We start from the raw sequence: 23,054 nt of genomic DNA, 5'->3' as shown, positions 1-23,054 counted from the left end.
AGCATCACTTCAAATGGGCATGGCTTGACTACATTCACTGCCCTCTTGAGAAAAGTTTCAGAACAGGGACTCTCACCTCATAGCAGCATATCTATGCCACATACCTTTCCTTCAGAGACCCAAACCGCTTCTCCTTGCTGATGCTGAATAGTGTCCTTTAAGCTGCCAAACCAGCTATCATTGGCTGAATTTAGGTTGATTGTAGCTATAGAAATATAAACAAAAAGGTCTGCATTAATTTCCAGAGGCATGTTTATTAAGGATGCTATTTGACATAACTTATACTCATTTCTGTGATATTTAAGACTTTGGCAGATGCAAGAAAATGTTTGCACATCTTTGAATATTAAAACCCTTTTAATGAATGCAATTAAAACTATTAATCATGTAGCTGTTTTGAGTTCACATTATAGGTGGATGTGATAAAGCTAAAAATAGATTTTTAGAATGTTTATTTTCAAAAAGGCTAACTTTAAAAAATGTTTTTAAAAAGTGTGTTTTCGGCCAGGTGTGGTGGCTCACACCTATAATCTCAGCACTTTGGGAGGCTGAGGTGGACGGACTGCCTGAGGTCAGGAGTTCAAGACCAGCCCCACCCCACCACATGGTGAAACCCCATCTCTACAAAAATTAGCCGGGCGTGATGGCGGGTGCCTATAATCCCAGCTACTAGGGAGGCTGAGGCAGGATAATCCCTTGAACTCGGGAGGCAGAGGTTGCAGTGAGCCAATATTGCACCACTGCACTCCAGCCTAGGTGACAGAGCAAGACTCTTTCTCAAAAAAATAAAAATAAAAATAAAAATAAATAGTGTGTTTTCAGGAACAAAGAAACATCTAAAACAAACATAGGCAAGCTGCCATGGCTCATGCCTGTAATCCCAGCACTTTGGGAGGCCTAGGTGGGTGGATCACTTGAGGCCAGGAGTTTGAGATCAGCCTGACCAACCTGGTCTCTACTAAAAATATCAAAATTAGCTGGGTGTGGTGATGCACACCTGTGGTTCCAGCTACTCAGGAGGCTGAGGCACGAGAATTGCTTGAACCCAGGAGGTGCAGGTTGCAGTTAGCCGAGATCACACCATTGCACTCCAGCCTGGGTAACAGAGCAAGACTCTAAAGATCATTTACACAGACATGTGTATTATAAATAAGAAAAATATACACTAATATACTGCTGGCTACCTCCAATAAAACACTAAAAGTAACACTTAAAGTTGTCCCTTGGTATCTGTAGAGGATTGGTTCCAGGACACCCCCCACTTGGATACCAAAATCCACAGATGCCAAGTACCTGATACAAAATGACAACAGTATTTGCATATGACTTATGTACATCCTCTTATATACTTTAAATCATCTCTGGATTACTTATAATTCCTAATACAATGTAATGCTATGCAAATCGTTGTTATACTATATTGTTCAGGGAATAATGACAAGAAAAAAAACCTGCACGTTTAGATGTAACCATCCATTTTACCCCTCAAATATTTCCTATACATCGTTAGTTGAATTCACGGATGTGGAAACTACAGATACGGAGAGCTGACTGTATATTACTTCGATAGACTTACACATTTTAGAATATACATATGGATTAAACAAACCCAACCAGTGTGTATTCAAAGAATATACATTGTCTTTTTTTTTTTCTTTGAGACAGAGTCTCGCTCTGTCACCCAGGCTGGAGTGCAGTGGCGCGATCTCAGCTCACTGCAGGCTCTGCCCCCCGGGGTTCACACCATTCTCCTGCCTCAGCCTCCCGCGTAGCTGGGACTACAGGCGCCTGCCACCTCGCCCGGCTAATTTTTTGTATTTTTAGTAGAGACAAGGTTTCACCGTGTTAGCCAGGATGGTCTCGATCTCCTGACCTCGTGATCCGCCCGCCTCGGCCTCCCAAAGTGCTGGGATTACAGGCGTGAGCCACCGCGCCCGGCAGAATATACATTTTCTACTCAGAACAAAGTATATCTTACATAATAGCACTTACTATGCATCAATCTGTTACTTTCCAAGTATCTTACCTGGATTAGCTCATTTCATGATTACACAAACTTTGCAAGGTAGGTATTGCTATGATGCCCATCTTATAGATGAGAAACCAAGGCAGAGTAGCGAAATCAACTAGCCCAAGGCCACACACCAAGCAAGTGTGAAGCTTGGATGCAAGCTCAGAAGATTGCTTTCAGAGCCTATGGCCTCAGCCACCACACTACATGGCCCATCTAAAAACCGAAATTCAGAGCACAGATACAAAATACCAACAAAGTATAACATATGCCATTTCTTCAGCAATATGTATCATGGACCCAATGGAGATAAATTAGACAAGCAAGTTGGTCCAAAATAACAAATTAAATTGTACCCCTAAAATTATCAGACTGCAGGTAAATTAGGATTTCTTTTAAACTACATTGCCATGGCCTCTTATTGTACTATCACTTCTAAAGCCAAAAAGAACCATTAAGCAAATTTTGTGAGCAATGGTGCTTCAGGTTTTCCTCCAAGTAACATAGCTTTCTTCTGTTTAAGAAGCTCTAACAGTGACCTTAGAAAATCCTGAACGAGCTTACAGTTTCCTTGGTTATTAATTACTTACAGCATTGAAATAAACTGATCCATTGGACAACCCGAAGAAAATTAACTTTGATTCCACGGACTTCTGTATTCCTATTATGGTACTCTGCAAAGATTACTGTGCTCGTCTCATAGCTAAAATATGATACTTACAAATAGAAGTGAGATTTTGTACCCCAGAGACAAAATGAGTGATTTACACTAAATATATACAAAATGTTAAGCAGTCTTTTAAAGCCTTATGTTGCAGCTGTCTGAGGTAAGTATTCATCATAAAGAAAATCTAAAGTTAAAAGGGCATTTTGTGAGATGCAGGAAATATGTTCTTGCCCCTTGATAGAATAAAGAAAATCACAAAACCTCTTACTGAATTCACATTAACAGTCAAGCTTATGAATAAAAATTGAGAGCTTCACAGTAGCTAACTTCCTAAGCTGCATATAAAGGTAACATCCAACTCATGCACTTGACCTCTTTTTAACAGGCAGGTGCACAGACATGAGGCTGCCTTCCCTTGACCCTGCTGAATTAAGTACCTTTAGCTTATTATTGGATTCTCTCATTCCGCTTCTCAGATTCTTTGCCTTAGAGCAATAGTAGTTAATTATCTGTTGCTCCCAACCTCTGGGCTATGCCTATATCCCCTTGGATAGACTTACTCTATCTTTTGAGCTCAAGAAAGTGAAATACTGAAAGGATGCTGACTCAGCCACTGCCTTAGTTGGGAGTACTGAGGTTCTGAGGGCACGTGTGCCCAGCCCTGACATGTATGGTCAGTGCTACTTCCCCCTCCGCAGCCAAGGAGGTTTGGAAGCACTAAGAGCAACAGCAAAAGGTAACATCTAAGACTAGAGGGTTTAGGGAAAGGGAGAAATGGGGAATGACTGCTAATGGGTATGGGGTATCTTTTGGGGATGATAAAAATGTTCTAAGATTGATTGATTGTGATGACAGCTGTACAACTCTGAATATACTAAAACCCACTGAATTGCATACTTTTTTTTTTTTTTTTTTTTTTCCTGAGACAGGGTCTGTCACCCAGGCTGGAGTGCCGTAGTGCAATCTCGGCTCACTGAAACCTCCAGCTCCCGTGCTCAAGTGATCCTCCCACCTCAGCCTCTGAAGTCGCTGGGACTACCGGCACCCACCACCACGCCCAGCTAATTTTTGTATTTTTAGTAGAGACAGTGTTTCATCATGTTGCCCAGGCTGGTCTCAAACTCCTGAGCTCAAGTGACCTGCCCACCTTGGCCTCCCAATGTGCTGGGATTACAGGCGTGAGCCACCATGCCCGGCTGAACTGTATACGTTCAATAGGTGGATTATATGGTATGTAAGTCAAATCTCAATAAAGCTTTTCATGTGGCTGGGTTAACAGTGGCACACTAGACCCCCTCTAAATGGGCATGCAACAGCAAAGGTATCCATCTAGGGGCCCAGCATCTTCCTTCTCTTTTCTGTGGTTAACTAACTACTCTATATAATCCTTTGAGAAAGCAGGAATTAAAATTCTACAATTAGCATAAAAGGGTAGCCCCATTTGGGTCTCTAAATCCATAATTCAACTTAAATGATCTTCAAACCATGAACTGAGTGCTTTGAAGACTCCAAGAAAACATGCAATTCAGTTTGTTTTTTTAAAAAAAAATTTGTGATATGCAAATGTATTTTATAGTCAGTTTTTAAAAACTGGTAGTGGGGGAGGCAAACCTAAAACTTAAACTTATTATGACAAGTCAACTTGCCTTTGGGCAAATCTCAGAATAAAGCTTCTCTTGTTTAACTGAGAAGTACTGTAAGACTTGTAAGGAGAACCATTTTCATATTGTCATAATTAAATACTTGTGAGGAAGAGGAACTTTCTTATTACTTTGCAAAAAGGAAAACAAAAGGATATTGAGCCTAAAGAGACTAATGCAACATAAAGCTTGACTTCAAATTACTGTGTGCATCAAAGCACTCTATTATTCTCAACTACTAACTCACAAAAATGCCATACACTTAAAATCATTTTAAAAGCCTACAAAATAGGTCAGGCACGGTGGCTCATGCCTGTAATCCCAGCACTTTAGGAGGCCAACACGGGCAGATTGCTTGAGCCCAGGGGTTTGAGACCAGCTTGGGCAACATGGTGAAACCCCGTTGCCAGAAAAAATACAAAAATTAGCCGGGCATGGTGGTGTGTGCCTGTGGTCCCAGCTACTCGGGGGGCTGAGGAGGGAAGGTGCCTTGAGCCCAGGAAGCAGAGGTTGCAGTGAGCCGAGATCGTGCCATTGCACTCTAGCTTGGGCGACAGAGGGAGACTATGTCTCAAAAACAAACAAAAACTATAAAATACTAATTCTGCCTGAAGGTTCTACTGCTCAAATGTAAAGACTAGTGTTTCTGGCCATGGCACACAGCCTCAGGTCAAAACCTGGTCAAGCTAAGTGGGACGAGGGTGAGATGGGGAAGAAAAGCAATTAGTGCAGTCATCCACACAGCTGTAGGGAGTCAAACTTAGAAGTCTGGAAGAGTACTGTAAAAGACCACTTGCTAGAAAATTGGAGCTTGCTGGTCAAAGTTGCTCGACACCCTACACCATCTATCCTGAAGACTGCACAATTCTACATAACAGATTGGCAATTTCTGGTGAGATAAGATCACTTCAATGTTCTAGATGAAACTCAATGCTTACAGTATATGTTTCCATTCCAATCTCTGACTTGAGTTATTCTAAAACTTTTAACTTCCTGATGAGTTTAGGCAAGAAATGGCTTGGTGTGCCAGGGGCAGTTATAATGTAAGTTACAAACATTTATTCCTTGCCCATGTGCTAGTCCTGATGCTGGCCTCAGGCACGCAACGCTGGGAAATGTTCAGGCTCTGCCTTCAAGGATCTTGAAATCCATATGTGGACCTAACAGAGGTGTTGCTAACCCCTTCGACACACATGGAACCCTCCAGATCTTCACTCAGACTCAGCCAGCTACCATGGCCTGTGCTCCCAAGAGCAAATGATGCGGACTCAGGTTAGATCAAGGGAGAGCCCCACAGTCACTGGCTGCCTTCTTCTGCCCTGCTCTCCTTGTCCGGCCGCCTTCAGCCTAGTTCCTCCTCTACAATGCACTGTATTTCCCTTCCCGATTTTCCTACATCCTCACGTGAACCCCAAATTTAACTCTCTGAAGGAAGACGCTCGCTATTCAGTGTACTCAGACAAAGGCAGGGGGGGAAATAAAGTGCGGATAGTCTTAACTTCATTTATAATCACTTCAGCCTCAGTTTTTTAATCTGTCAAAAGGAAGAGCTGCATTACGTGACCCCTTTTGGGATTAGAATATGTCTGTGCTGTAACATATGTACAATATTGGACAGTTAGGGACACCATAGTTTAGTCTGGGCTCAGCCATACACCAGAACTGTGATTATGCAAAAGTGCTGGCCTTTCTTATGGCCTAATAAGACAGCATACATGGAAGGCTGTACTACTCTTCACTGTTGCTATAATAGTAATAATCATAATAATTATAATACTAGTAGTAAAAAGGACAGAAATGATATTCATAAATACACCAAGAGTATGAGTACTTAAGACTACATTCACAGAAATCTAGTTTATGATGGACCACTTCCTCCTCTGCATTTGGTTAAACTATCTCTCATTTGGCCACAGTGGCAAGTAGCGCACCTCTCTTTAACAAGAAAAACCAAGTTACACTAAAACAAGCATCTAATGTGAACACAATCACTCACCCCCTTCCTCTCTAGTATCAGAGATACGCTAAAAATGACATGGGTGGATGATGATGGGCAATGAACTCAATGAGCTATCCTCATCCTGAGGATATCATATCCTTGCAGTCTCCTCGTGTTGCCCCAACAAAATAATGCCCTGCATGACCACAAAATTTATGTAACCCTTTAAAACTCTAAATAATCCCATATGCACAGAATTAATCATTTATATAGACAGTGTATATATTGTTACTAAAATATGTCATGTTCTTAGACCATTTTACTTTCATCAGTAATAGCAATGGCTCTTCATTTCATGGACTTAAAAATATACTCTATTAGGTAAATCTTTAAATATGTACAAAAGTACACATAGCAGTTTAATGAACTCCCATGTACACATCAACCAGTTCAACAACTAACAACTAGCAAGTCTTGGCCAGTCTTGTCCTTGTCTATAATTCCATCTACTCCCCTCACTGGAGACTATTTAGGCAAATTCTCAACATTATATTAGGTCAACCATAAATATTTTATTTAGTATGCATTCCTAAAAGAACTTTGTTTTAAAAAAATCACAATATTATTATTATTATTACTAACAAAGAGAAGTAATAAATCTTTTTTTTTTTTTTTTTTTGAGACAGAGTCTCGCTCTGTCGCCCAGGCTGGAGTGCAGTGGCACAATCTCGGCTCACTGCAAGCTCCGCCTCCCGGGTTCACGCCGTTCTCCTGCCTCAGCCTCCCGAGTAGCTGGGACTACAGGCGCTCGCCACCATGCCCGGCTAATTTTTTGTATTTTTAGTAGAGATGGGGTTTCACCGTGGTCTCGATCTCCTGACCTCGTGATCCGCCCGCCTCGGCCTCCCAAAGCGCTGGGATTACAAGCGTGAGCCACCGTGCCCGGCCGTGAAGTAACAAATTTTTAAATCATCCAATATTCAGAGTGTCCAAGTTTCTAGATTTTTTTTTTTTTTTTTTTTTTTGAAGAGACAGGGTCTCACTCAGTTACCAGGCAGGAGTGCAGCAGTGCCATCATAGCTCACTGCAGCTTTGAACTCCTGGCTCAAGCGATCCTCCAACCTCAGCCATAGGCATGCACCACCATGCTCGGCCTTTTAGTAGAGACGGGATCTCACCATGTTGCTCAGGCTGCTCTCCAACTCCTGGGCTCAAGTGATCCTCCTGCCTTGGCCTCCCAAAGTGGGAGGATTACAAGTGTTATCCACCATGCTGGACAGGAATATTTTTAAATAATGAAACCAAGTTCCTCTCACTCTGTAAGTTAATGCATGTATTGATGGTGAGTAGAGAACAATGACACAATCTCTAGAGAGACGTAGGTGTTTGGCCTGGCTCAATCACTAGCCTTATAGTCTCACAGGAAAATATGAACTTCATCAAAATGGCTAATTATTACATCATGGATCTTTATGATCATTTTCAAATAGACAAAATTACAAAGTTCAATATATAAATGCCATTGGCCTAATATCCCATTTTATAGGATTAACTATTTTTCAAGGAGACATGAACATGATTTCAAATTCTCCATTCAGATTAATTATTTCTTCTACTCTTCAATTCTCTATTTCTCATTTTTTAGCAAAGGGACTACATTTACATTTCACTTACCAGTAAAAAGGTGTGCACACGTTTTTTTAAGCTTGTTGGCTTGATCAAATAACTTTCGAGAACTTTTGTTGGACGTTGGATTTAACCTTTGTCTCATGGTTTTGACAGCTTGTCTGGAGTCTGGGTTGAAAAAAATCACAATTGGGAACCACTGGGTGTAATTCAACAGGTCCACGGCTTTCGGAGTCACATCCAGTAGTGCATGCTTATCCTGTTACAAAAGGGGAAAAGTTATAGAAATGGATATATAAAGTAATATAGCATCAAATACTTTAATAAGTAAAGGCTGTATGAGATATATCTTGTTTGTTTGTTTATTTACTTATTTGAGATAGATTCTTGCTCTGTTGCCCAGGCTGGAGTGCAGTGGCACAATCTTGGCTCACTGTGACCTCCGCCTCCCGGGTTCAAGCAATTATCTTGTCTCAGCCTCCTGAGTAGCTGGGATTACAGGCCATGGCCAGCTAATTTTTGCATTTTTAGTAGAGATGGGGTTTCACCAAGTTGGCCAGGCTGGTCTCAAACTCCTGACTTCAGGTGATCCGCCCGCCTCTGCCTCCCAAAGTGCTGGGATTACACGCATGAGCCACCGCGCCCAGCCTATCTTGTAAATTTAAATCAAGAAGCAGAACACATTTCCTTCTACACAATGCCCACTTCAATATTACCAATGTGTTAGAACTTCTGATAAAACGAATTAACACATTATTTGGTATAATGCTGGGAACTCTGGAAAAAAAAACAAAAACAAACAAAAAAAAAAACCAGTATGTTACTGCCAGAGAACAGTGACTGGTTTCCACACAGTGAAATGGTTTGCATTTACATTAATTTTTTTTTTTTTTTTTTTTTTGAGATGGAGTTTCACTCTTGTCGTCCAGGCTGGGGTGCAATGGTGCAATCTCCGCTCACTGCAAACTCCGCCTCCTGAGTTCAAGCGATTCTCCTGCCTCAGCCTCCTGAGTAGCTGGGACTACAGGCACCTGCCACTGTGCTCGGCTAATTTTTTATATTTTTAGTAGAGACAGGGTTTCACCATGTTGGCCAGGCTGGTCTTGAACTCCTGACCTCAGGTGATCCACCCGCCTCAACCTCTCAAAGTGTTGGGATTACAGGTGTGAGCCACTGTGCCCGGCCAATTTTTTATTATTAACATTTAATGATTAAAGTACAGATACTATCCTAAAAGTGACTGCAGTAAACCATAATCTAATTCTTTCTGAAAACACGGTCTGTGGATGAATTTTCTCACCTGTTCAATAATTTGCCTCACGGTATTTAACCGGACCACTCCAGTGGATTTCTCAGATCCTGCATCTTTTGGTTCCGTTTCTGCAAAAGCAAAAACAGGGAGCTAAATAATTGTTTAGAAAACGGTGACAACCAAATACTCCCACCTAGCATCAGCAATGATGGCACACCTGACATTATGTGTCTCCTAACAAGATTCAGTGGGAAGGACCCACACAACCTGGTTAGTGGAAATCTAATCGTGAAGAAATGGTTAGGCCAGTCCAACAGGAAGCATTCTAGGAGACAACTAGCTTGGATTCTTCAAAATATCAGTGTAACAAAATTATTTAGAAAGAAGAGGGGACTGGAAAGACATAAAAATCACAAAAAGACATAAAAATCAAATGTCATGAATGATCCTTGGTTGTATTCTGAATTTAAAAAAAAAAAAAGCTATGAAGCACATAACTAGGACAATTGAGAAAACGTGGAAAATGGACTATATACAAAATCACACTGTATCAATCCTTTCTTGGCTGTGATAATGGTATTGCAGTTATGTGGGGGAAAGTCCTTGTTCTTAGGAGATTCACATAAGTATTCAGGGATAAAGTGTTATAAATAATTCTGCAGAAATTTTTCAAAGAGTATGTGTGTGTGTGTCTATGGTGCAGGCAGTGGGTGAGAGAAAATGCATGACAAAATGTTAGCAACTGGTGATTCCAGGTGAAGGGTATGTGGGTGTTCATGATTCTTCCAACTCCTCTATCTGTTAGAAATTTTTCAAAATAAAAATTGGGGAGAAAAAAAAAAAAAAAACACTGACAGACTTACTAGCAGTTTGAAACAAGTCAGGTAACTCATTTGCCAATTTTTCCATTGCTATATCAGCTATGGGGCCGAATAAGACCACAGGTCTCTTGAAACCAGCTGAAATGACAAGAAAGGCCGTTAAAGCATACACACTTGCCTAGCTGTTAAGATAAGCAGTAAAAGTATTGTATGGGCTTTTGATAACATAACTAAACGAAAGAAACTGTGGTTTCTCCCCAATTCAGCTCGTGTCTGTTCTGAAGAATATGCTTTCACTATCCTCACCATTTAAAACAATTTTTTTCTTTTCATTCAACCACATACTAACCTAGATTTTTTTTTTAAGAGACAACATCTCACTATGTTGCCCAGACTAAACTCAAACTTCTAGGCTCAAGTGATCCTCCTACCTCAAGCCTCCTGAGTAGCTGGGACTACACTGCCTAGCTCCTCACCATTTTTAAACATAAACTTTCCCATTGATAATATATGGAAACTTTTTTTATTTTTTGCAGAGATGAGGTCTTACTATATTGCCCAGGCTAGTCTTGAACTTGCTGAGCTCAAGTGATCCTCCCACCTTGGCCTCCCAAAGTGCTAAGATTATAGGCGTCAGGTACAGTGCCCAGCCAATATACGAAACTTTTCAACAGTGGTATTAAAACATATTTTAGGTTGCAGAGATAAGCCTCAATTTAGGAACTGAAACGGCTTTTTGTAAATCATGCTCCTTGTTAGAATTCGATTTCATCTCTATAAACTGCCTTTGGCATAACTGACATACATAAGTTAAAACTTGACCACACAGTCTGAAAATAAAGGTGAACAGGCTCAGAGCCCAGTCAGTTCATTTCCAGGCCCCATGTGACCTCCTCACCTTCTCGCAGCAAAACCCTCTCATAAGCTGGGAATTTGGTGCTGACAGACACAACGGCTGTGAGGTCTTCCCGACTTTTCCTCAGGTTCTTCTTCACCCCAGACCTCTGGCCACGCATTCTCCAGAAATCTGCCCGGTCCCCAGCATTGTCTCTCTGGGCATTTTGAACACTGGCCATTTGTTCAGCTCTGAGAAGAAACCATGGGAAGTAAATCTCTAAAGCCAGAAAACGCAGCAAACATGCATTTCATTAATCAAATCCAGTCAATTTTACTTCTGAGCTCAGAGAAGATTCCGCTTGACAATGAAGAAGTTTCAGAGGGTGGAAAATGTGGGGACCTTCACTTCCAAATGGGAGCAGGAAAAGGCTGGGTCTCTATGAAATCTCCCAGAAGTGGCTCAGCAATAAACATGTGAAATTTGGCTCATTCTGATACGCAGGTACACAGTACACACACCTGGAACTCCTGCTCAAATACAGGCTTCTTTTCTAGGTTCCTCACTGTCAGCCAAACACCAAGTGTTCACTGGGGTGCATAAACCTCTCCAAGGATAGAGACTGGGCACCAGACAAGGGTACCTTGTCTCTGAGAGGTGTGCTGGTGTGCTACGGCCATTCAGTATATCTCTTGTACACGGTACAAGGCAGTGGATGCTCCTTAGGAAGTTGTTCAAACAGCCACATTCAACAGCCAACCACATGATGCTAAATTTACTCACAACAAACTGGCTGGTGGCTATTTCCAGTTCAGGCCACTCTCCATAAACAAGAAATAGATGATGACAAATAATGAACTCATCATGTGGGGTTTCCTTTTACGGGGGAAGGGGGGCGGTCTCTGTAGTTTTCTGCAGGGGGAAGGATTAAAGGGGTATGTGAGAATTCGATCTCTGTTACCTGCTCTTGTTGGGGATTAAGCCTTTCTCCAACTCGTTCCCAATCCTCACAGCCAGCCAGTTGCCCAGCTTGCCATCATACAGTGTGTCTACCACTCGGAAGACCTCCCCTCTGGTGAAGGCCAGGCTCTGTGGAGTTTCCTTCTCACATTCAAAGTGGCTTCTTATAAAAAACGAATCCCCTCTGCCACAAGCCAGGATGTCTCTATACACTGAAACACAAAAGCATTGTTTGTTGCATTCATCTTAGTACAAGTTACAGTATTAGACACTCGACACAGCTTCTCCTATCTCTGATCTCCCCTTTACCTTCCTTCCATTCAGTGCACAAGTCCTATGGGAGTCACAGCTCCAACAGGAACAAGGACAAATACGCAGCTTCACGGCTTGCTGCAATGGTTAATTTTATTTCAACTTGACCGGACCATGAAATAACCAGGTATTTGGTCAGACTTTATTCTATGCCTTTCTCTGAGGGCGTTTTTGAATGACAGTCACGTATAAATGGGTAGACTGAGCAAAGAAGATTGCCCTCCCCAACGTGGGTGGGCCTCGTCCAATCAGTTGAGGGCCTGAAGAGAATGACGATCAGACCCTTTCTCAATTAAGAGGAAACTAGGCTGGGCGTGGTGGCTCACGCCTATAATCCCGGCACTTTGGGAGGCCGAGGTGGGTGGATCACAAGGTCAGGAGATCGAGACCATCCTGGCTGACACAGTGAAATCCCGTCTCTACTAAAAATACAAAAAATTAGCCAGGCGTGGTGGCGGGCGCCTGTAGTCCCAGCTACTCGGGAGGCTGAGGCAGGAGAATGGGGTGAACCCGGGAGGCAGAGCTTGCAGTGAGCCAAGATTGCTCCACTGCACTCCAGCCTTGGCGACAAAGCCAGACTCTGTCTCAAAAAAATTAAGAGGAAACTACTCTTCCTGCCTGATGGCCTTCAAAAGGGGACATCAGTTCTTTTCCCTGACATTGTACTGGAACTACACCATTGGCTCTCCTGGTTCTAAGGCCTTCAGACTGAGACTAGAACTAAATCACTGGCTCTCCTGAGTCTCTACCTTGCCCATTTTCACTGCAGATCTTGGCACTTGCCAGTCTCCGTAATTATGTGAGCCAATTTTTTATAATAAATCTCTTTCTCTCCTACTGATTCCAATATCTCCTATTGGTTCTGTTTCTCTGGAGAACATTGATTAACACAGTTGTCAATCAAGCTCTGAAGCAGACAAGGAGGATACTCTCAACCCCCACTTAACAGATGGCAACAAGGCCTGGAAAGGTGAAACAACTTGTCAGACTGGCCAGGGGTAACAGGCGCACCAGCCAGCAGCCATGGCCTTTGTACCTGTCGTATGTAAACTCACTAATAACTCCAGGCAGAATGTAAGGCTGCATCACTGTTCAGAAAGGCAGTTTTATTCCAAATTGACACAACTAGTAAAATTATTTCAGTGCATGCACAGAAAATATTTTTATGGAAAGTTAAATGGCACTCACATTTTCTTCACACACCTAGGACCCAAGGATTAGGTGTTGAGATCCATCTCAACTTTTTAATACCCAGACTTGCCTATTCTGGTACCAAGACACCTCTTTCATCCTTCCCACTCCCCACCCCTCACCCCAGCTAAACTAAATGACCAAACTTGCTCACCATCGGCTCGGCTCTGAGCTAAAATGGTCACCATTTCACCTTTAGGGATTTCTAACAGGTACAGAACGGCATCCTCCCGCACTAGTCCTCTGAAATCCTGTGTGTTCACCTATTAGGAAGGAAAAACAGAAAAAGAAAAAAAAAGAAAAGAAGAAAAGAAAGAAAAAAACAGAGAAGTTTATAGTAAGATGCCACTGACCCTTTTGTTTGTTTTCATCAGGGCCTGCCCAGAGCAAAGCCAAGATGTAAATGAGTCCTTAACGTCACTATTCAAGTCCTTCCGCCCAGCATCTTGCTATGGGCCTGCGCACTATACCTTCCTGCCTCCCCATACTGCTAACCGCACCTTAGAGATAAGCCATTGAAGCAAGGATCTGTAACCAGATCAGATTAGAATTTCTTGTGGTTGTTTCTATCCATCTCCCTTCTATGAGTCTCTCACAGATGTGGCCAAGAAGGTAATACACAAGTATAAAACAGATAACTATAATGCAATGGGGAGTGTTGGGGTCTGTGACAATTGAGCATGCTGGCCCAGCATTCATGCTAATTTTAAACTGGTTCAAATAAAAGCATGCAAATAAAGACTCTGACCAATTCTACCCTTCTCCTATAGCTTCTATCACCTAAAAGAGTTTAACATGTGTTTATAAAATTGAAAGGTATTTATCAAATTAAAGAGCATCAGCCTTATAGTTACAAAGCAAGTAAAATTGAAACGTAGCACAAAGAACAAGACATTTTGAAATCATAGTGCTGTATCTTTTTTTTTTTTTTTTTTTGAGATGTAGTCTTCCTCTGTCTCCCAGGCCAGAGTGCAATGGCGCGATCTTGGCTCACTGCGACCTCCGCCTCCTGGGTTCAAGCAATTCTTCTGCCTCAGCCTCCCCAAGTAGCTGAGAGTACAGGCATGCGCCACCACGCCCAGCTAATTTTTTTTTTGTATTTTTAATAGAGATGAGGTTTCATCATGTTGGCCAGGCTGGTCTTGAACTCTTGACCTCAGGTGATCCACCCACCTCAGCCTCCCAAAGTGCTGGGATTATATGCGTGAGCCACCACGCCTGGCCCATAGTTCTATATCTTTAAGCCTATTTTAAGCCAGAATTATAAATAAGTAAAATGCAAAAACCATATTAAAGAACCTATATGTTAATAATATTTTATAGAAATAAAGATATAAAATTCCTATGAAATATTTTCTTCAGTCATTGACAATTACAGAATCCTTTTAATCACAAGAGTAATGTTTTATTAAAGAAGAAACTTATCCTTAGTTGGGTGGGCCTTAATTAAGGCCAAAATTTATGATTAAGTGAAAGTCGGCATTAGACTAAAACTAATTTGGTGCTTTTAAAATAAAGTGATGTGCTAAAGCAACTGAGTTAATTTTTCCTTTGAAACAGTATTTAGTATTTAAGGTACTGTCATTTGTACCTTTCTGTCCCCCAATTAGGGATCATCCCATTTTGGTATCCTTTCTTGTGCCATTTGTTTATCTACATCTGTATCTACATATAGCCATATGTATATTTTTACATGTACTACATATGCTTATATTTGTTTACTTAAATAAGACAGGGCCACAAGGCTGTGGGAGGACTTTGGGAGTCCTTCAGTCCATCTCTCTGGCCACAAGAGATTAACCTTAGATCAGTCTCGATCACAGTCTTCGATAGCCAAAAACTATAATGGTCAAAATTAAAGCACACATGGTAGTTATATTTTAAAAATCTACATGGTTAATAACCAAACTTAGAAGTCTTTTTTCTCTTTTCCATCCCATAGAAGTTTCTGAAAGAGAAATGACAACTCTATCAGATAAATAACAAGTAAAGAGGTAGTTAAGCCAAGCAGGAATAAGCAAAAGCACATATATCTCCATTATTGATAAGGAATATACATATCCGGCTCATGCCTTCATTCCACACATCAGGCTGTCTGTCACCTTTGCAAAACAAAGAGCCACACTTAAAAACCCCACAACAGAAAAAAGTGATTAGCATTTGTATAAGGCTCACTTTATATATTCAATTTGGCCATGAAAAGGAGCATTGAAACAAATTAAAGTGAAAAAAGGCTAGGGCAGCACTTTTCTACTTGAAGGTTACATTGACCAGTCCTTTCCAATAAATATCCTCTTTGATTAGCTATTTAGTAGTCTACAGGGTCTAGCCATGTCTGCTGTGAGCCTTAAGAGGATCCTGTATCAGCCACAGCTTACTTAGTATCGTGCAGCAGCTTCTCCGCCCTCGCAGGCAAACTCAATCTTTTTCACCCCTTTCTAGAACTGAAAGCTTCTTTTGTAATCAACAGAAAATTTATTCGCACCCAAGAAATGAGGACCACCTATTGCCTGACCTCCACATGGGATGACTGCAAAAGAAGCCAGTTCCCAGAGTTCCTTCCGTGTTGCCAGGGTGATAACAAGAAACAAAACACCTTAAGTATAAATGCTGATATCATGACTTTTTATCCACCAAAGTGACTCTCCCCGTCTAGCAACAACTGACAGAGAGGTCTGACTGCCAGGCCTCTAGGTGAATTCACTTTTCTTCATGGAAATTTAGAAAATCTCCCAGCCCCTCAACGTACAAAAATATTTTATCATTGAACCTTAATGAGCAAAAGCTCCTAATTTCTAGCTATCATCCCATGGCCTCACAATAGTTAGAAAAAAATGCCTTTTTCCTTCATTAGCATATATGCAAAGAGTAAACTGGTATGAGCTGGCACTCAGATGGGTTTTCATCAGTAACATTTGGTGAGTGGTATTTCCTAGGATCATACGGCAACATGAGGTTCATGCAGGTACATAGTCTTCTAGGATCCTGACCAGGGCCAAGGATAGAATTTCAATGGAAAGCTTTTGCAAAGCTCATGATCAAGGTTTGCCCTTCATCTGCTCCAGAAATGAAATCTGAACTACTGCAATGGGGCCAAGAAGGAAGGGGGCCACCTGCTTTTGTACTTTGCTGCCTGCTTTCCTTGAGAATTCTAGAACTTTTTTCTCCCCTCTCCTTGGAGCCTTAGAAGCCCCTACCAGACCCCTTAGTTTACTACAAATGGATTTTTTACTAACATTAACAAGAAAAAAAACTCATCTATATGAACTGCAAGTTTGCAGACACATAAAGAAATTGCAATGAAGACAGTTCCCAGCCAAGTGCGTGGCTCACGCCTGTCATCTCAGCACTTTGGGAGGCCAAGATGGGTGGATTGCTTGAGCTCAGGAGCTCGAGACCAGCCTGGGCAACATGGTGAAACCCTGTCTCTACTACAAAGACAAAAATTAAGAGTTCACCTGTAATCCCAGCTACTGGGGAGGCTGAGGACTAAGAATTGCTTGAACCCAGGAGGCGGAGGTTGCGGTGATGTGAGACAGCACCACTACACTCCAGCCTGGGTGACAGAGTGAGACTGTCAAAAAAAGACAGTTCCCTAGTACTCTATATTTTTATTGTAAGGAGATACTTGATGTTCTTGAAATTTATTCTGAAGTCAACAAAGAATGCTACACACACACACACACACACACATAAATATCAAGTTATTTTTCAATTCCTTAACAGATTATACAAACACATAGTAATATTAAAAGTATCAATATTTGATTAACCAGGAATTCCCTTTCCTGGACAATTTTAAATGTAAATAACATTGAGTAGTAGCTATTTGTCATCTTCCAGTAAGAAAAAAGAATGGACACTGACCTTCCTATTCTGTGCCAGGGAACTCTGCTAGGTGCCTTGTAAGTGTTACCTGGTCTAATCTTCCCAGGGTCCCTGTGAGGCAGGTATTCTCATCCCCATTAAACAGATACAGAAACCTGAGCCTCAGGGTGAACCAAGGCCACAGAACTAATGAGAGGCTGGGACGAAATTCCAATCACCCGGTCTGATGCCGACACTCACCTTTGTTCAATTACAGGACACTACCTTAAGAAAGACGGCAGGCAGGGGGAACACAGGGAAAAAAGCAAAAATCAGAAAGATCTTCTTGAAAAATCTTTCCTGTAAGTGCTTACTTAGAGTCTCAATGTTTTCACATTAATCAGACTAATAAAATCTTGGCAAGGGTAGAAACACTATCAGTTCTCACGGATACATGGATGAGTTCTGGGTTCCAAGACTGAGAAGACAGGACCCATTTGAGGAATACAGAGACTTCAATGCCAGGCATCAACAAACTCGCAGCTGCTCTATTTCACCAGCTGAACCACTTTGTCTTCCCTTACAGAAAGAACACCCAGAAAAGCGCACTCCTTACAAGTAACTTCTAGAAACAGAGCTGGGCTGTTCTTACCTTCAGAATCTGGTCTCCTTCTTGAAGGCCCTCCTGCTCCGCCGAAGTCCCTTCTTGAATGCCAGCAACAAATATCCCGACATCATTGCCACCAGCCAACCGGAGGCCCACGCTGTCTCCCTTCTTGAACCTTACCATTTTGGTATTAGGGCTGCAATAGGTTCCGTTTCAGAAAGGAAAGATAGGAGATATTTTTTAAAAAGGAGAACAACATTAGCAAATGAGAGACTTAATTTCTTCTAGCTACAGACTGATTTACAGTTTACAAAGACCTCTCATTTTTCTCATCTATCTTTTATATCCTACAATTTTATCTTTCTTGGGACCATGAGATGAGTATCAGTAGGTCCCTGTTACTGGTGAAGACGTAGAATTATAGAATCTCTATAGCAACTCATTCAAGATGAGAAAGCAAATAAAGGGCAGAGTTAGGGCTAAAATTCTTCCAAAGGAAGGCTGGCTTGCACTGCATTCTTGTCAAATAAAGACACAGTCTGGGTACAAAGAAGAAGAATCCTAATCCAGGAGGCTGCTGCCCTTGACCCCTGCTGAACTAGGGGTTCTGATTACCAAGTGCAGAGCACAGCAGCACTCCTCCTCCCTCTCCCACACAGACTGACACTGGGACCATCACATCAGTGCAGTCACCACGGGGCACTGTAGTTTAGCAATACTTCACCTATTTGGGAGTGAATTTATCTGACAAACGCAAATACTCAGGGTAACACTCTGGAAAGGTAGCTAGATAGGTAGGTAAACAGACAACATTAACATCACAAAGTTCACCCACTTCCACATTTTGCTTTCCTACAAATGATTCCTCTTTCTCATAAGCACTACCAATGGGGGTTGGTTAAAGGTGGCTGACAGTGTACAAAATCACCATCTAGGCAAAAGCCACCACTCTTCTGGATTTCAGTTAGAGACAGAGCTGTAAGGAAGAAGGGAAAACAAACACAGATGGAAATACATACCCATATATTGCTTCATCTTCAGGACTAGGACGAAGAAAAGTTCTCGGGGCTGCTTTTGGTTGAGGAGCTGTAAATTAAGAAACATCTATTGTTATCAATCTGGACTAACAAGAGTGCATTTCTAAATAGAAAAATCACAAAATCCACAAAAAAATGTAAGTGTATGCCACATATACGTCATCAGAAACAAAAAGAAGTCTCTAAGGTGCAGTTTAACTCTGAAGCGTTAGCAGGTGCCAATGGTTTCTCAAAATACAAGAGATTAAAAAATGAACCTCTAAAATGCAAGGTGTACGGTCATGTGTACAAGAACACAGAATTTTTAATAACTTAAAAAACATATAATAATGATACTGTTTCCCCTTAAATATTTATGAATATAAAATTATGATGATAATTGCAGTGTGGTGGGGAAGGGTTGGGGGAAGAGGTCAGGATCGAGGATGGGAGAAAACAATGACCTCAACTCATCAAATATGACAAAGTGTGACCAATTCTAATGGCATTTAGACAAGGCTATTATTTTATAGTTCGTCAACGTCAAGAGGGAGAGAGAGAAAGGAGGGCCTCTTCCATATGTAATTTTTTATTTCCCTCTTCCCTTTCAGCCACCCTCTGGAATTAAGTACACACTTATTTATATATACACATATACATGTACATACATATCTGTATACATACACATATATACGTATATATGCATACATATATACACACATACATATATGTATGCATATATATGTATTTACATATATGTGTATAATTTCAACTTTTATTTTAGGTTCAGGGGGTGCACGTGCAGGTCTGTTACATGGGTATACTGCATGATGCTGAGGTTTGGGGTACAATTGATCCTGTCACTGAGGTGTGAGCACGGTACCTAATGGTTTTTCAACCCTTTCCATCTCCTCCTTCAGTAGTTTCCCACCTACTAGTTCCCAGTTTCTGTTATTGCCACCTTTATGTCCATTTGTATCCAATGTTTAGCTCCCACTTAAAAGTGAGAACATGTACTATGTGGTTTTCTGTTCCCATGTTAATTAGCTTAGGATAATGGCCTCCAGCTGCATCCACGTGGCTGCAAAGGACACGATTTCACTCTTTGTTATGGCTGTGCGAGCACACACTTCTCAATACAACTGTTGAAACTGAGTAGTCTTAAAGGCTCACCTGGGGGGTCCTCTTGGTATCTGGGTTCCTTGTTGGTCTCCGGGACAACTGTGCCTGCAATATCCCCTGTGGACTTAAAGGGAGTGGGTGTCGCACCCATCCTGGACAATCTGCTAGGCGTGTCCTCTCTGGAACTGAAGCACATGTCATATGTTAATGTCTCAAGAGATAACAGTTTCATAAATACGTACGTGTGTACATTCACAATGACATGTACAAGAGAAAATGCATGTCATCTTACCTTGGCCTTTCCTTCAGCTTCTCACTTGAAGAATGATAATCATAATCAGAATACTGCTGACGTCTCTCCTCTGGAGAAAATGATCGGTTTGACTCTATTTCTGAGATATCTAGTTTCAAAAATAAGAAAAGACTTTTAAATAAAATATTTAAAATATTCTCCTACCCAGAGAAATTGCACTATTCTCTGGGTAGGAAACATGGGAAATGGAAGCAAGGTAGGCAGGAAATGTGCTAATAGTCTATTAGTCCTGGAGAAAAACTTGCTCATTTTAAGGGAAAAGGCATTAATTAATAAAGGGGAAGGCAAATTTAGAATTGTGTATTTCTCTTTTGTCTCATTTTCCATCAAAGCTGCTACAGAACAGTCAAAATTCTATTACTGGATCACAGATGTATACACTAATTCTTCCCAAGCAGCCCAGTGCTTCTCAAACTTTAAAGTGCATATAAATCTTGTTAGGATGCAGTTGTTGTGGGGCAGCTGAGGGGAGACTGAGATTCTGCAATTCTATCCAGTTCCCTGATTATGCAGATGCTATTGGGGTCAGGGGTTGGGGGGATGAGGACCACACACTGAGTACCAAGAAAATAAACTGCAAACCCCCTAACATGCTGGCATTATTTCTCATGCTCCTTTTGTTTTCCTGCACTGCACCCATAACAGTGATCAACAACTTCTGATACACTGGAAACTGAATTAAGTTTTAAGGTTTTATAAAGAAATTCCTTAAAAAAAAAAAATCAACAAAAGTCTGCTTTACAACTTGGTAACTTAATATTTTCTAAACTTCTCTGCACAAAAGCAATAGTAGATGGTTCAGTAGGATATACTGTGATTAACTATTTTTACAAGGCTAAAATGTTATCCTATGTATAATTCATATTCAAATAATGAATATAGCTCTTTAAAAGGGAAGAGGTGATGCAGACTGCTAACTAATGAATGCCACAATATTAGCCATTTTGATTCTTTTTGAGCATCTACTTGTTTTAGCTATCCTCCAAATTGTCTTCTCTATTAGAAATATTAATAGCCACTTTAAAAGAATGAGCAATTAAGGCTGGGCCTGGTGGCTCACGCCTGTAATCCCAGCACTTTGGGAGGACAAGATGGGCAGATCACCAGGTCAGGAGTTCGAGACCAGCCTGGCCAACATGGCGAAACCCTGTCTCTACTAAAAATACAAAAATTAGCCGGGTGTGGTGGCAGGCACCTGTAATCCCAGCTACTCAGGAGGCTGAGGCAGAAGGATCACTTGAACCTGGAAGGCAGAGGTTGCAGTGAGCCAAGACTGTACCACTGCACTCCAGCTTGGGCAACAGAGGGAGACTGTCTCAAAAAGAAACACAATAAGCAATTAGCAAATATATAAATGATATGGTTAGTTCTTTGAACCACTCAAACACACATTTTTTTTACTGACAACTTTTGCTTTCAATTGCCTAATTAATAGTTCTCTGAGAGTTTGCAAGTGCACCAGAATTTTATATTGGAAACCTAATTTCAATAGGCACTTTAATAAGCAAATAACAACCAACCAGTGACCTTTGGGGATTAAGGTTTCAAGGGGTCTTTCCTTAGAAATTTAACTTCCAGCTGGATAGCTACACTAAATAGAATGGGGAAGCAACAGCCTTCCTTACTTCCAGCTAAGCTCACAGCCTCCTCTTCTTTTACCTTCTATTTCTGAGTCACTGTCATTTAATGATGGGATGTTGATGAGGGTCTGCTGGCTGTCTCTCAACACCACTAGCTGTAGTTTTCCTCTTGACTTTTCTATCAATTTTCGAGCATCCGTTAAAGACATGTTCTCAGTTACAGTCCCATTGATCTGTGTTTATAAAGAATGGTAATGTTAAATGCAATAAAATTATTCACAGTAGAAAATTCATATTTTCCCCTTCTAAAAATGTAAAGGCTTTGCTCAGATATTCAAAGAGATATTGGCTTTAGGATGACTCAATAAAAATGAACTGTCCTTTAAATTAAATATAATCCCGCATGCCTGGATCCCAAACACAGGTGTAAGTTACTCTGCTAATTTATTTAACTTCCAAGCTCAAGACAACGGTTTGGTTTACTAGTGGAACATGTTTCCTGACTGGAGAGGTTTACAAGACCTATTAAATATTCAGCATTCATATACCACCAACTTTCCTTCTCATCTTTCCTTAGTTTAGGGAACAGGGATCTAAACTTTAAACAGGAAAGAAGAAAATATTCATGGAGTTTTTTGTTTTTATTTTTAAACTGACATTAAACTGTTACAACCCTCGATGTCCGGTTTTTCTGATAAAAAATCATCTCATTATGCTGCTCTTGCCACCTCTGTCTTACCATTGACTCTCATTGGACCTAAGTCTCACTGTGTTGGTGCTGCATGTGGACATGCAGGCTATGAACGGCAATATGCACACTACCGTTCTCTGCCCCCATCTACCCACCTTGAGAATTATGTCTCCTTCGTGAAGGTTGCCATCTTTAGTTGCCAGACCCGTTCGGGTCATTTCCTTTATGAAGATCTGACTCCCAAGCCGGAGACCATACTCTAGGAGACAAACACATAAACATACACGTATGTCATCAATTTGTTCAAAAAACTTAGTCTGGCTTATAGGACTATTTTAAAATATGTATTAAAAAGTTAATTTTGTATATGGGAAATTCTGTAAGATGACTGGCCTGAACTCTTCAAAAAAGTCAATGCCATAAAAAACAAAAAGGTAGAGAAACTGTTCTAGATTAAAAGATACATAAAAAGCCGGGCGCGGTGGCTCACGCTTGTAATCCCAGCACTTTGGGAGGCCGAGGCAGGCGGATCATGAGGTCAGGAGATCGAGACCACGGTGAAACCCCGTCTCTACTAAAAATACAAAAAATTAGCCGGGCGTGGTGGCGGGCGCCTGTAGTCCCAGCTACTCGGAGAGGCTGAGGCAGGAGAACGGCATGAACC

At 41.2% G+C, this 23,054-nt stretch overlaps 1 protein-coding gene across 5 annotated transcripts in view; it reads right to left on the bottom strand.

Annotated features, from left to right (window-relative positions):
- Positions 1–23,054, bottom strand: part of TJP2 (tight junction protein 2) — a 106,969-nt gene that overhangs the window by 8,334 nt on the left and 75,581 nt on the right. For all 5 annotated transcript variants that reach the window (XM_032164232.2, XM_032164235.2, XM_032164231.2 and 2 more), the window contains exons 6-18: positions 22,546–22,649; positions 21,779–21,932; positions 20,099–20,207; positions 19,858–19,991; positions 18,688–18,754; positions 17,714–17,864; positions 13,409–13,517; positions 11,753–11,963; positions 10,855–11,042; positions 9,999–10,094; positions 9,184–9,263; positions 7,932–8,142; positions 105–205 (exon numbers count right to left, since the gene is read on the bottom strand). In XM_032164232.2, coding sequence (XP_032020123.1) covers positions 105–205; positions 7,932–8,142; positions 9,184–9,263; positions 9,999–10,094; positions 10,855–11,042; positions 11,753–11,963; positions 13,409–13,517; positions 17,714–17,864; positions 18,688–18,754; positions 19,858–19,991; positions 20,099–20,207; positions 21,779–21,932; positions 22,546–22,649 — 1,715 coding nt within the window. The remainder of the gene's footprint in view (positions 1–104; positions 206–7,931; positions 8,143–9,183; positions 9,264–9,998; positions 10,095–10,854; positions 11,043–11,752; positions 11,964–13,408; positions 13,518–17,713; positions 17,865–18,687; positions 18,755–19,857; positions 19,992–20,098; positions 20,208–21,778; positions 21,933–22,545; positions 22,650–23,054) is intronic.

Source organism: Hylobates moloch, unplaced genomic scaffold (genome assembly GCF_009828535.3).
Source record: "Hylobates moloch isolate HMO894 unplaced genomic scaffold, HMol_V3 SCAFFOLD_10, whole genome shotgun sequence".
NCBI classification, from domain to species: Eukaryota; Metazoa; Chordata; class Mammalia; order Primates; family Hylobatidae; genus Hylobates; species Hylobates moloch.
The sequence above is the reverse complement of the archived record's forward strand: the minus strand, read 5'-3'. Positions and strand labels throughout refer to the sequence as shown.